This window comes from Scyliorhinus canicula, chromosome 3 (assembly GCF_902713615.1).
Source record: "Scyliorhinus canicula chromosome 3, sScyCan1.1, whole genome shotgun sequence".
In the NCBI taxonomy this organism is placed as follows: domain Eukaryota; kingdom Metazoa; phylum Chordata; class Chondrichthyes; order Carcharhiniformes; family Scyliorhinidae; genus Scyliorhinus; species Scyliorhinus canicula.
The window spans coordinates 124745260-124759370 of NC_052148.1; the positions used below are offsets into that span (position 1 = coordinate 124745260).

The following is a 14111-nucleotide window of genomic DNA, read 5'->3' on the forward strand; positions in this document are numbered from 1 at the left end:
AGATTCCCTGCATAAATAAAGCTGGCCAGTTTGGAACCAGCTAGAGAGGAGTGAGCAACAAGGGAGTTGCTGCTGCTGTAGTGTGTGTATATATATGTTATTGTAAATAAATGTTATTTCTTTCTATCCTTCAACTCGTGCTGCATTCTTCGTGGTCCTCACAAAACTATGTGAAGATTAAAATCACCCATGATCACCGATATTCCTTTATTACATGTGTCTCTAATTTTGTTTTTAATGCCATTCCCAACCTCACCACTGCAGTTTGGGGGTCTATATGTGACACCCACTAGTATTTTTTGCCCTTTGGTATTTCTCAACTCTACCCATACAGATTCTACATTATCTGAGCAAATATCCATTTTCACTACTGTGTTAATTTCCTCTTTAACCAGCAGTGCCACGCAACCACCTTTTCTCTTATGCCTGTCCTTCCTAAATACTGAAAACCCTGGGACATTCAGTTCCCATCTGTGGTCACCCTGCAGCCATGTCTCCGTAATCCCAATTATATCATACCCGTTTATATCTATCTGCGCGATTAGTTCATCCACTTTCTTGCAAATTCTCCGTGCATTAACGCACAGATCCTTTAAGTTTGTCTTTTTCACATTGTTTGCCTTGCTCCCAATACTTTTCTCTATTGCCCTGTTTGAATTTTGCCGTTGATTTCTCCACCTATCACTTTTCTTATTCACTTTTCTATCTTTTGGTTTTGTCCTTGATCCCTCTTTCTCTGACTCCTTGCAAAGGTTCCCATCCCCCGGCATATTAGTTTAAACCCTCCCCAACTGCTCTCGCAAATAGCCCCCCCTAGGACATCAGTTCTAGTCCTGCCCAGGTGGGCAGTCTCTCTGTGGGCCTGGGTCACGCCTTCTAAATGTTTCCATGAGGGACACTGACCAATGGAAATACGTGGAGCTGCTGCTCCTCTGCCAATGAATGAAGATCGAGCTTCACACATACTGAAACCTGCTCCTGGTCTCCAACATCTGAGGATTTACAGACAGAAATCTCAAACCAAACTTGACATCAGAATAACCCGTCCAGTTGGCACAGGTCTCACCTCCCCCAGAACCAGTCCCAATACCTCAGGAATCTGAAACCCTCCCCCTGACACCATCTCTTCAGTCACGTATTCATCCTATATATCCTGTCATTTCTACTCTGCTGGGTCCTCTAAAAACCCTCTACTGGCAGAACCCAAATGCTGCCCATTTCCAGGCAGAATATTGTCCATGGCCAATCCATTGGCCACCAGCCCACCAATTGAACCAGACCCCTTTCCATCTTTCAAGTGCCAGAAAGTCTGAGTTCTTCTGTTCAAAAGCTAAAATTTCATAGCAGTGTACTATGTTGAAACTTGGGTCCTCACTTTCTCTGCTTGACTTAAAGGTATATGTCCATTAAGGATACATGGTGGCGAAGTGCTGTCTCACGGCACCCAAGTCCCAGGTTCCATCCCGGCTCTGGGTCCGTGTGGAGTTTGTACATTCCCAGTGTTTGCATGGGTTTCGCCCGCACAACCCAAAGATGTGGATGGAAGGTGTATTGACCATGCTAAATTGCCCCTTAATTGGAAAAAATTAATTGGGTACTCTAAATGTAAAAAAAAAAAATCCATGGACCAAAAACGATAACAAAATAAAACAAATGGGAAATAAGGGAATCAACAGGAAGAGCCCGTACAGTATTTTATGAAATAAACGCTTAAGTATCTGCTCCATAATCTATTATCCTATCCCTTGAGCTGAATTGCCATTCAACTTTTGTTTACTCTGCTTTGATGCCCTCTTAATTGCCCTTATTGAAGATTAAAATAGTAGTCTTAGACCCATTCCCCTCTACCTCAAACTGAATGGAAAATTCAGTCGTATGATTGTTACTGCCTAGCTTTCACTATGAGGTCTTTCATTAATTCTACCTCATTGCACAATGCCAGGTTTAGTATCGCCTGCTCACTGTTTGGCTCTAAAATGCATTGATCTAAGAAATTGTCCTGTAAATTGGTCATCTACACCGCTTTTATCCATCTGATTATTCCAGTCTATGTGTTAAATTCCCCCATAATAATTGCCTGTTATGATCTGGCAGGTGGTAAGTGCCATGCAAATCAAATTCCTAAGGGAAACTTGGCCAGCTATTGCAACTACTTTGTTTGTATTTTGCCATTTGAAGATATTTGTTAGGCAGGAGCCACAAATTTCAGGAACACTTTTGGAGATTTTAAATATTAAGTTAAAACATTTATTAAGAGAAGAAAACTTAAACATACAAGATTTCAGTTACACAGTTGAAATTCATCTTGCAGAACATTGCCCACAAACTAAATTCCTACTTGGTTAGACGCACAAATAAATATCATTTTAGGTCCCTTACAGATTGTTTAAATGTAAACATCCAGTAAAAACACCCCCAAGGCAAAGCTGCTACAGTATTACGCAATTGAGGTATACCACATAATATTTCACTCCTCACTTTCTCTCTGCTGTGGAACATCAAATTGCTGCTTGCAACCCCAAGGCTTTTCTGGTTTAACTGAATAGCCGATTTTACAATTTAAGATGCTGGAGTAAAAGGAAGATTCAAGAATTGAGTAAAATCAAGATTATGAGGTAAATTGAGGTAAGCTAAAGGAAAGAAATTGGATAAAAGGGGGACTGATGAGGGCAGCTGTCTCAGGGATGTTTTGGATATGTGAATTAATGTAGCAGTAGGAAAACAAATCTACTCAAGTGACTCGGGGAATACGTATATTTAGAAATAGATGTTAGTTCAAAGTGGAGAGAAAAGAATCCCGGCATCCGGGAGCTCCCACATCATAGAAACACACATTATAGTGCAGAAGGAGGCCATTTGGCCCACTGAGTCTGCACCGACCCTCCGAAAGCGTACCCTACCTAGGCCTGCTCCCCAGCCCCGTAACCCCATCTAACCTTTGGACACATAGACGCAATTTAGCATGGCCAATCCACCTATCCTGCACATCTTTGGACTGTGGGAGGAAACCGGAGCACCCGGAGGATATCAGTCACCCAAGGTCAGAATCGAACTGGCTCCCTGACGCTGTGAGGCAGCAGTGCTAATCACTGTACTGTCATAAAGTAGCCTTGATATATCACCTCTCTTGCCATTGTTAATGTGTTTTAATTACTTAATTATATTTACTTAGTTTTTAAAATATTTTTATTAACTTTACCACCAGTTTGTACGGTATTTTATAACTTAGGACTGTAACTGTTGGTAACTACTAAGAAACTCATCAAATAGCTAGCTCCTTTTCCTGTATCAGAGTAGGAACCAATTCCTTGCAGGGCAAGAAAGGTTGAAAAAGCAAAAGGAAACAACCAAGGTGATAATACGTTTTCTTCATTGGGCGTTTGAGATCTGACATTGTGTTTTGATGCAAAGACATTTGTGATGCATATATTTTTGTATTTCAGGTTAGTCATTTGCCTTGCCATGCAGTAGGGCCCTACTCCTGTAAGAGACCTTGCGGACGACTCCTGCCCTGCGGGAATCATACATGTGCAAAAGAATGTCATGCAGTTACCATTGTTGAAGGAGATGATAAACAAAAGGTATGAAAACCATACATGAGGATTCTTAGTTTTAAAGAGGACTTCCTTTCAGATTGTATTTCATTCTCTCCAGTTAAAATATTTGTAAAATTATAATTGTAACTTTCATTCATTAATTTATCTATGCTTTTCTGCATTATTTGATCTACCCCGTTCTTATTAAATTTTAACTAAAATTGACCACTTCATTTATTTATTGTGCTTTCTGTTTGTAAGCATTGCTTGCAGATTGGATACACACTGTCTCCCAGTTCCACAATCTGTACATATTCTAGAGACTCTGGGTAATGCTCTGGGGACCCAGATTTGAAACCCACCCTGGCAGATGGTGGAATTTGAATTCAATCTTTAAACATCCAGAATTAAAAGTTCAGTGATGACCATGAAACCATTGCTAATTGTTGTTAAAACCCGTTTAATGCACGAATGTCCATTAGGGAAGGAAGTCTGCCACCCTCGCCTGGTCTGACCTACATGTGACCTTCCAGATCCACAGCAATGGATGGCATGGTAGCACAGTGGTTAGCACAGTTGCTTCACAGCTCCAGGGTCCCAGGTTCGATTCCCAGCATGGGTCACCGTCTGTGTGGAGTTTGCACTTTCTCCCTGTGTCTGCGTGGGTTTCCTCCGGGTACTCCGGTTTCCTCCCCTTCCACAGTCCAAAGATGTGCAAGTTAGGTGGATTGGCCATGCTAAATTGCCCTTCGTGTCCTCAGGTTGGGTTACTGGGTTGCAGGGATCGGGTGGAAGTGTGGGGTTGGGTAGGGTGCTCTTTTCAAGGGTCGGTGTAGACTCGATGGGCTGAGTGGCCTCTTTCTGCACTGTAAATTCTATGAGTCAATGTGGTTGACTCTTAAATGCCCTCTGAACAAGGGCAGTTAGGGATGGGCAATAAACGCTGGCCTAACCAGCGATGCCTGAATCCCATGAACGAATATTTTTTAAAATGTGAAGTAAATACAATATGTGACACTACTGCCTACATCCAGCCAACCCGAAAATGCCTAATTGCTAATCTCTATTTTTTTACCATGTCGTCATCTTAATGCCTCTTGAATTTCCATATATACCGCACCATCTAATTTCTGCCATCTTGTATCTCTCATCTCTGCAGAGAGCAATCAAGTTTGTCAAGCATGATTATCCTTTCTGAAATCCATGTTGGCGGCTTCTGTTTCCATCTAGTAATTTAGGAATTTGTAAAGATTCCAGAATTTCCCTGACTACTACTGTTCTGTATTTATTAATATTAACTCTGTCTTACTTTTAAAAACCTGATATTGTATTGACAATTCTCCAGCACGCATCTACTGATAATGGAACGCTGAGATTTAGAGCAGAATCTCAGTAGCCTGGGGAGGAGGAATTTAAGGCAGGACTCGGACCAAATTTGAAAATCGTGTGCAAGGTTGGTTTCCTGACAGAGGTGATCTTGCCAGTGGTAGGGTCAATGAGGCAATAGCCAGCCACCTCTGAATCAGATGGGCCTCTTGCTGAGCCTGGGACACTGGCAGGTATTACCTCGATGGCAACCCAGTGATTGGCCAGGGAGCTATCGATTCTTCCTCACAATCCCCCACACTGAGCTACTAGAATGAGAAGGCCACAGTTGCAACCACACGCAATCCTGGTGTCACAATAAAGCATTGTAGCGTTTTCTGAGGGCTTCAGAAAATATCTCCATTTTTGTGGTACTCACCTGGTTTTCTTCTGGCTTCAGCCTCCATCCCTCTCACAGAGGTTGCAAGCCATCCACACCTTTGGTTCTCTGATTGGATCTCCTGCCTTGGGGATCGGCCTGCTGTCCTTAATAGGATAGTGAACTTCCTGTAAGATTGTGATGTCATATGGGCAGTTAACTCCAACTGCTTTTGGTTCCGGCAGCAGAAAATTTGAGAGCCGGTAAAATTCCGCCCATAATTTCAATGGCCTTCATGATTTCTGTTCGCAGTTGCTCAGGATCCATGGATAAATTCCATCGGATGCTCACATTTTCTTTTGGCTTAACTAACTTCTTTAATACTTTTTATTTGTTCTAACAGTCTCCTCACATTTATGCAATATCTCCTCGGTATCTTTTTATTTCATAATTACTAAAGCAACGTACATGCTAACCATGCCTGTTAATATCTTTTTAACTTGCACTGAATTGTTTCCCTTAAGGGTGGAAGAGGGAGGAGGTCCCAATTAACAGTGAACAGTTCCCTATTTACTGATGTTTTTGTAGAATGCTGCCACATAGTTTACATGGAATGTACCATTTGATTCTTTTAAATATTTTAACGATTCTCTCCTCGTACTCCCTCCTTGTTTTCTTTATCCCTCTCCTGTTTCCCCATTTTTTTCATTTCCCATTTTTATTAGACATTTTGGCTGCCATATGGTACATATTTCAATTTTAGTTTCTAACTCTTCATTGTGTACATCTTCCTGAAATTTGAAAGTCTTAATTTAATGATACATATTTAATCTTCTGCTCTGCCCCTTTTTAAAAAAAATGTATTTATTCAAAGTTTTTCAATAAGTTTAAAAAACACTCCAAAAAAGAAATTAATACAAAGAAAGAAGGGCAACATGCCAACAAAACAACTTAACCCTCTAAACGATAAACAGTTTTGTAAATTAACATCTAACTCAAAACAGAATGGGGCATGCGCCCCTTACAAAGAGGAAAAGAAATCACCCTCCCCGGGTTGCTGCTGCTGTTGACCTCCACCTAACGTTCCGCGAGAAAGTCAAGGAGGAGAACCCCTGCAACGACCCCCGCAAGGCAAACTTTATCTTCTCCAGGCTGAGAAACCGCGCCATGTCGTTGATCCAAGCCTCTACGCTTGGGGGCTTCGCGTCCCTCCACATTAACAAGAGCCTTCCCCGGGCTACCAAGGAGGCAAAGGCCAGAACTCCGGCCTCTTTCGATTCCTGTACTCCCGGATCATCCGATACTCCAAATATCGCTGTCCCCCAACTCGGTTTTACCCGAGTATCTTCCCAGCGTGTTTCTAGACTCCCTCAGCGCCACGGCCAGCGGTTCAATCGCCAGGGCAAACAGCAGGGGGCACCCCTGCCTCGTTCCACGGTACGGTCTGAAGTACTCTGACCTCAGCTGGTTCGTAGATACACTCACCACCAGGGCCTGGTACAACAATTTAACCCATCCTATGAACCCCTCCCCGAACCCAAACCTGCCCAGCACCTCCCACAGGTACTCCCACTCCACCCGGTCAAAGGCCTTCTCCGTGTCCATTTCCGCCGCTACTTCTGCCCCCCCCCCCCCTTCCCCCGAGGGCATCATAATCACATTCAGGAGCCTCCGCACATTTGCATTCAGCTGCCTGCCCTTCATAAACCCCATCTGATCCTCATGTATCACTCCCGGGACATAAATCCTCATTCCTAGTGGCCAGGACCTTCGCCAACAACTTGGCATCCACATTCAGGAGTGAAATCGGCCTATACGAGCCACACTGCAGCGGGTTCTTCGGGGGAAGAGTTCCTTTTTCTTTCGCCTCGTTAAAGGTTCTCCACAGCAACGGGCCCAACAGTTCCGAGAACTTCCTGTACAACTCAACCGGGAACCCATCCGGTCCCGGGGCCTTGCCCACCTGCATGCTCCCCAACCCCTTAACCACCTCCTCCATCCCGATCGGGCCCCCAAACCTTCTACCTGTTCCTTCTCCACCCTCGGAAACCTCAATTGGTCCAGGAACTGCGGCATGCCCCCCTCTCTTCCCCCAACTCCAGCTCAACCCAGTGTGGGGCGTGAAAGGAAATCGCAATGGCCGAATACTCCGTCCCCTCCACTCTCGGGATCAGCGCCCTGCTCACCACGAAAAGTCTATCCGTGAGTAGGCCACGTGCACGTGGGAAAAGAAGGAGAACTCCCTTGGCCTAGCAAACCTCCACGGATCCACTCCCCCCATCTGATCCATAAACCCTCTCAGGACCTTGGCCGCAGCCGGCCTCTTCCCCGACCTCGACCTTGACTGATCCAGTGCCGGGTCCAGTATCGTGGTAAAGTCCCCGCTGATTATCAGATTCCCTGCCTCCAGATCCGGGATCCGGCTTAACATCCGCTTCATGAACCCTGCATTGTCCCAATTTGGGGCATATACATTCACCAGCACCACCTGGGCCCCCTACAGTCTACCACTCACCATCACAATCCATCTTTTTTAGGCCAGCCACGTGCACATGCCTCCCGCACTCTCCAGCCCCCCAGGCGGAGGCTCCTCGCCCCGACTCGCTCTCTTACCTCCAGCTCCCCCTCAGTCAGTACAGCAGCAACCCAGTTCCATCCCCCCAACCCCCCTCCTCCCCCGGCCAAGCAATTGCTTAACCCCCCTGCTCCCCCCATTGCACTCCCGTAAGTCAACTGACTCCTGCAGGGCATTTATAACAGTGCAGTAGTTCTTGTGCTGTGACATTACAAATGACTCTGTTTGTTGAGTTTACTGGATGCTGGAATTACGTTTCTCCTTATGGGAGAGACTAGAATGAAGGGGCACAGTTTAAACATGACGGGTGTATCATTTAAGATAGCAGTGAGGGAAAATCTTTTTTCCAATGTCATTAGTCAATGGAATTCTCCGCAGGGAGCAGTAGAGGTAGGGTCATTGAATATGTTTACGGTTGAATTAGATAGATACTTGATTGACGAGGCAGTTAAAGAGTTGACAGGGAAGTAATAATAAATAGGAAGAAGAAGACTAGCTTATTGTCACAAGTAGGCTTCAATGAAGTTGCTGTGTAAAGCCCCGAGTCGCCACACTCCGGCGCCTGTTCGGGGAGGCTGGTCCAGGAATTGAACCTGCGCTGCTGCCTTGTTCTGCATTACAAGCCAGCTGTTTAACCCACTGTGCTAAACCAGGTAGAGGCCACAATAGGATCAGCCATAATCATATCAAATGGCAGAGCAGGCTTAAGGGGCTGAATGACTGACTCCTGCTCCTAATTCATATGTTGTTATGGTATGATTTGAATTCATGACTTAACGGTGGCAGTCATAGAGTGAGCGTTTGCACGTTTGGTGCCTCCCGCTTATGGCGGACCTTTTTGGTCTTTTTCCCTGCCCGAAGGGCGAAGCATTTGAGTGCAAGAGCTGCAGGAGTGCCTGGGGAAGGTGGGATTGGCTGGATCCATGGACTAGGAGTGGGCCAAGAAGGAAATAGCTGCTGGAGCAGGAGAGTCATCGAGATGCGCCACAGGATAAGATGGCGGAGGGCAAGGGGGCTGCTCTGCTTGCCAAGTGGTCAACGGAGCAGTTAATAGAGTTCTGCCAGCAGAGGAAAGAGACACTGGAAGTCCTGGCCAACGAGGTGGAGCCGATTCAGTTGGGGATCGAGAAAGTGAAGCAGAGACTGGAGTCCCAGGGCTGGCCGATCCAGAAAGTGGAGGAGGCGGTGGGGGAGCATGAGCAGCAGTTGGCCTCATTGGTGGCTGAGGAGGGGGTGATGCGGGAGACCCTAAAGTGATCTGGAGAATCGCTCCAGAAGACAAAACCGTAGGATCGTGGGGATGCCTGAAGGCTTTGAGGGTGCGGAGTCCGGTGTGTACGTGGCTAAGATGCTGGAGAATCTGATGCGGGAAGGGGCCTTTGACCGGCCCCTGGAAGTAGACCGAGCGCACAGGGCACTGGTGGGGAGGACACAGGCGTGTGAGCCGCTTTCTGGACAAGGAGAAGATCTGGTGGCTTGGATGCGAGGTTTCGGGAGTGGTGATAAGCAGGGATAGAGCGTTTTGGGGATCTGTTCATAGGGGCCAAATTTGTGAGGTTGGAAGACCTGGAGGAAGAGTATGAGCTGCACATGGGAAACGGTTTTAGGTACCTGCAGGTCTGGGATTTCGTAAGGAGAGAAGTGCCGTCCTTTCCTGGGCTACCGTCCTGGGATTGCAAGACATGGTGCTGTCCAGAGATGGGATCGGGGAGGGGAAGTTGTCCCATGTGTACAAAGAGTTGATGGACTGGGAGAGGGCCCTGGTGGGGTATATAAAGCGCGAGGGGGAGGGGGGGGCCAAGACATGGGCAGAAGCCCTCTGGAGGGTGAATGCGTCCTCGTCGTGTTCCAGGTTAAGCCTCATCCAGTTTAAGGTAATATTTAGGGCGCATATGAAGGTAGCAATGAAGATTAGGTTCTTTGAGGGGGTGGATGATAGGTGTGGCCGGTGCACCGTTGTGTGGGGCCTGTGTCACGCCCACATGTTCTGGATGTGTCCAAGGCTGCAGGGGTTCGCAGACAATGTCCGAGGTGCTGGGGTGGAGGTGGTCCTGAGTCCAGAGGTCGCGATATTCTGGGTGTCGGAGGACCCGGGAGCCCGGGGGTGAGAGAGGCCGATATTCTAGCCTTTGCCTCCCTGGTAGCCCGGAGATGGATTTTGCTTGGGTGACGGGACTCTGAGCCGCCAAAAGTGGGGTGAGTGTGGGTGAGTGACCTGGCGGAATTCTTAAGGCTGGAAAAGGTCAAGTTCATCTTGAGATGTCTGCTGGATGGGTGCACTCGGAGGTGGAAGTCGTTAAGTGATTTCTTTAAGGAGGTTTGTGATTAGATATGGGGGGTTGTGGGTGTTGGTTGTTTACAATGTTGTTTAGCTGTTCTGCTTTTGATTGTTTATGCCTTGAATAAAATATTTTAAACAAAATTTGAATTCACTTTTAGGTTCAACTTAGTTAACTCGGTTTAAACTTTCTAAAGCTACTATATTCCACTTTAACATGTTTTAGACTAACTTTGAACTTTAAATCATATGTTCTGATTCGAAGGTGCTCACCCATATATAATTCATCTGCTTGATCTCTTCTGTTATTTGTAACTAAAATTAGCAATGCTTCTCCCCTTGCAGGCATATAAACATACTGAGGAAGACGTCCTGTGTATAATTTTAGAATTCTATATTCTTTTCTCCATTTACACTCTTCCTGTCCCAATAAATGTCTCAACGATAAAGTTCATATTCCACTCTTCCTACTGGTCTGTTTACAGATTTCCCCTTCTATTTCCCTCCCCAATTAGGGAACATGTAGTACCAAGCAGCATCTTTTGCTCCTGCAGTATAAATTGCTATAATCGTTTGAAGTTTAGCTTTCTTATGTTTGTCCTGATGACTGCGAGACAAAAAGCTTCTGCAACATGTCTCTGTTTTCAGCAATATTCAAGTACTACCAAGCGAATGTTACAATCATTATGTTCATCCGTGCATAACTTGAAAATAGCTTATCCTCTTGCAAAAATCATTCAGGGTTTTGTTATATCTTTGAGTTTGCTGCAAAGAGAAAAAGTATGGAGGTGCCAACACTTGGGATTCTTATAAACGTGATGAGAGGTTTTCTCAGGGATGTTGCTCACACAATCTAAGATGGAGAACTGAAGCCCTCGCAAACACTGCTGATGTCACTACATATTACATGATGATTCACCAGCAGGGATACATTCCCTGGTACTTAACACCTTTTACTCCTTGTGTACACAAAGTCCTTAATATTTTTATAACAGACCCACTTATGCATTATCTCTGTTCACACATATAGAACTCAAGAAGATGGTCTCTTGAGTGGATGTCTATTCCTTTTAGGTTGTAATCGATGTTTTTGAGCCTGGCTATTCAAGACCTTGGATGTGTCCTCTTTTCCTTCAGTAGGTGATACTTCCTGGGAAGTTACTCCAGTGTCCATCTCTGTCGGTATTGGGAAGTTCTCGGAAACAAAATCTGAACTTACCTCCAGCCTCTATTCCAAAGTATCATTGTCTATATTGTCCAAGGGAAATACATTTTGAGAAGCCTTCGCGATTTTCACTTTGTGAAATTAGTAGCTGGTCAGCATGACATCGTCAAACTCTTTCAGCATCTGTCTACGATGTACGATATTGGATTTGTCTTTGCTAAGATCACAGCAGGATCACCCATTTCTTGGTGTTGGTGTACTTCTTACTGGTACTCACTCCTTTATTTAATACTCACTGATTAGAGTTTTGTTTTCTCCATCAATCTTTGCTTGTTGTTGTCGTTTGACAATCTCTGACGTATCAGGTGGAGTAACATATCAAACTGTTTGCAGTTTCCTCCTGAACAGCATAATTACTGGTGTGCTCTGTGTTGTGTGCGGTATTCCAGTAAGGCAATAAGAGTTTGTTTACTCTTCTTGCCAATGCACTGTGGTCCTTTGATGCCTTGATGGAATATTTCAAGGATTGAGTGAAATGTTCAGCCAATCCATTTTTGCATGATAGTACGGAGCTGAATTTGTGCTTTATATCGTTGCCTCAAATAGTCCTCTTACTCCTTCAAAGTGAACTGAATACTATTGTCACTTACGACCTGTTCCAGTGTACCAAGCCCTGCAAATATTTTGTCTAGTTTCTCGATGGTTGTTCGATTGTAATGGATTTCATGCTTTTTGGCCATTAAGACTGTGCATCCACAATCAATAAGAACATGTGACCTTCCACTGCAGCAGCATAATCTATGTGTGTTCTCTACCATGGCTGTCAGCCGGCTATTCCCATGGATGTAATTGTTGCAGTGGTGGAGTGTTTTTTTTTAGTTTTGCACAGGACTGACCTGTCGTTGCCTCGCCTTCACTTCAATTTAGACATCTAATCCTCACCACCGAGACTGTTGAGATTTTCCAGCATTTTCTGGTTTTGTTGCAGAAACTATTGGTATTGCCGTTCTAAACCTGTTACCGGGAAATGCATACCAACTGAGCTACCAACGAAAGAAGCTTCACAGATACAAGCTGGAGTGAAGATCCACAAAATGGATACTGTTATAACCCCCTTGAGGGCCAAGGATTGTGCTCCATTCATTTTCCCCCTTACATAACTGAGTATGAACTCCCTTGGTAATTGGGGACGGGGTTTCCCCTTAACAAGGGAAATCCACATAGTATAAAAACCCTGACCTAGATGCAGTTCAGGGAGGGTGGCCTTTCGGGGAGAGGAGTTATATAATTAATTCCTACCCGACAGTGAGTTACTGTCGTCTCTGTGATGGGTTCTCTGACCTATTCGGGTTCTGTACTGGCAACGAGGGGAAAGTGGAGCTGCTACAGTCGCCATGTGTTCGACTGGCAGCCCACTTCATTCAGGCTCACTTGGGCCTCCAGTCTGGACGGGAAGATGCCGCGTATCGGGAAACTCAACCAGTTCGACACAGGTACTGATGACTGACCCAATGCATAGAATGGGTGCAATATTTCTTTTGGTCGAACAGGATTGTTGTGGATTAAAGGCAGAACATTATCCTGCTGGCGGCAGTCGGGCGACCCACCTATAGCCTCATCAAGAGGCTCACTCATCTGGATAGACCAGACCCCAAGCGTTTGGCTACGTTATTGGACCTGGTTGAGGTGGACTTTAATCCACAGCCACCCATAATGGCCTGCCGGTACCAGTTCCACCCGACCTCGCAGACCCGAGGAGAATCAAATGGCGACTTTTTGGGGCGCTTGAGGATGCTCGCTGCCGCATGTGAGCTTGGGGCATCACTGTCTGAATCTTTGCAGGACCTGTTCGTCTGTGGGCTCTGAGACGGCCAGTAGCCAAAGATGACTCCTTACGGAGGCCGACTTAACCCTCCAGAAGGTGGTGGACATGGCATGTCCCAAGAGAGCGCGGGTCAAAGAGTTTCAGGGCCTGGCGGTCCAGAACCTTGGCCGCTGGAACAACTGCCGACTGACTGCTCCCGGATGCGGACAACGTGAGCTGCCACCTAGCGCCTAGGTGCGCCTGGGAGGATTTCCCCTGAAACAGAAGACAAGAGGGTGGCAGACGGGCTGGGTGCTGCGAACAGGGCCAGGGCACCGGACAAGCTCAGGTGCCGTCGGAACCCCAGCCGTTACTGCACCCCCTCCCCTCGATGTCGTGCATTCTATGTGCAGGACCAGGAGGAGGAGTACCAGCAATTTACACTGTGTTATTGTCCCCAGGGTTGCGCCCAGCAGAATTACGTTAAAAGTGAACAGACGCCATATTGACATGGAGCTCGATACTGGAGCCGCCGGACATTCAACATTATCAAATCTGGTCTCCAGGCCTTGGAATTTCGGTATACGGATACCCGATTGGCAACATACACCGGAGAGCAGTTGGCCATTGAGGGAACCACCCATGTGACCGTGGCATATGGGACCAGTCGACATTTTTGCCCTTCGTGGTAGTTTGCAGAGGAGGACCTAGCTTACTTGGCCGCGATAGGCTACGCGTCTGTCGCATGTATCTCCACAACCTGGAAGGAGTGTTGGCAAAATTTCCTGCCGTTTTCGTAGAAGGCCTTGGGACAATAAAGGGCGCGACAGTCAGGATCAATGTGGACGAGGATGGGCAATCCTGCTATTTCCACTCCAGCCCAGTGCCCAACGCGCTGCAACTGAAAGTCGGCACTGAATTGGATCGTCTGGAACGTTGAGCATCAGCCGCCCCGCCCATTTCACCGATTGGGCTGCACCAGTGGTCCCGGTGCTAAAACCCAACAATCAACACATCTATGAGGAGACTATAAAATGACGATGAACCGGGTCTCTCGTCTGCATCATTA

The 14111-nt window shown here is 46.2% G+C and overlaps 1 protein-coding gene across 2 annotated transcripts in view; it reads left to right on the plus strand.

The window, feature by feature from the left end:
• The window catches only part of nfxl1 (nuclear transcription factor, X-box binding-like 1), a 191557-nt gene that overhangs the window by 114322 nt on the left and 63124 nt on the right, over positions 1–14111 (plus strand). For both annotated transcript variants that reach the window (XR_005459994.1, XM_038791249.1), the window contains exon 16: positions 3444–3581. Coding sequence is in view for 1 of the 2 variants with exons in the window: in XM_038791249.1 (XP_038647177.1) it covers positions 3444–3581 (138 nt within the window). In the remaining variant the exon portion in view is untranslated. The remainder of the gene's footprint in view (positions 1–3443; positions 3582–14111) is intronic.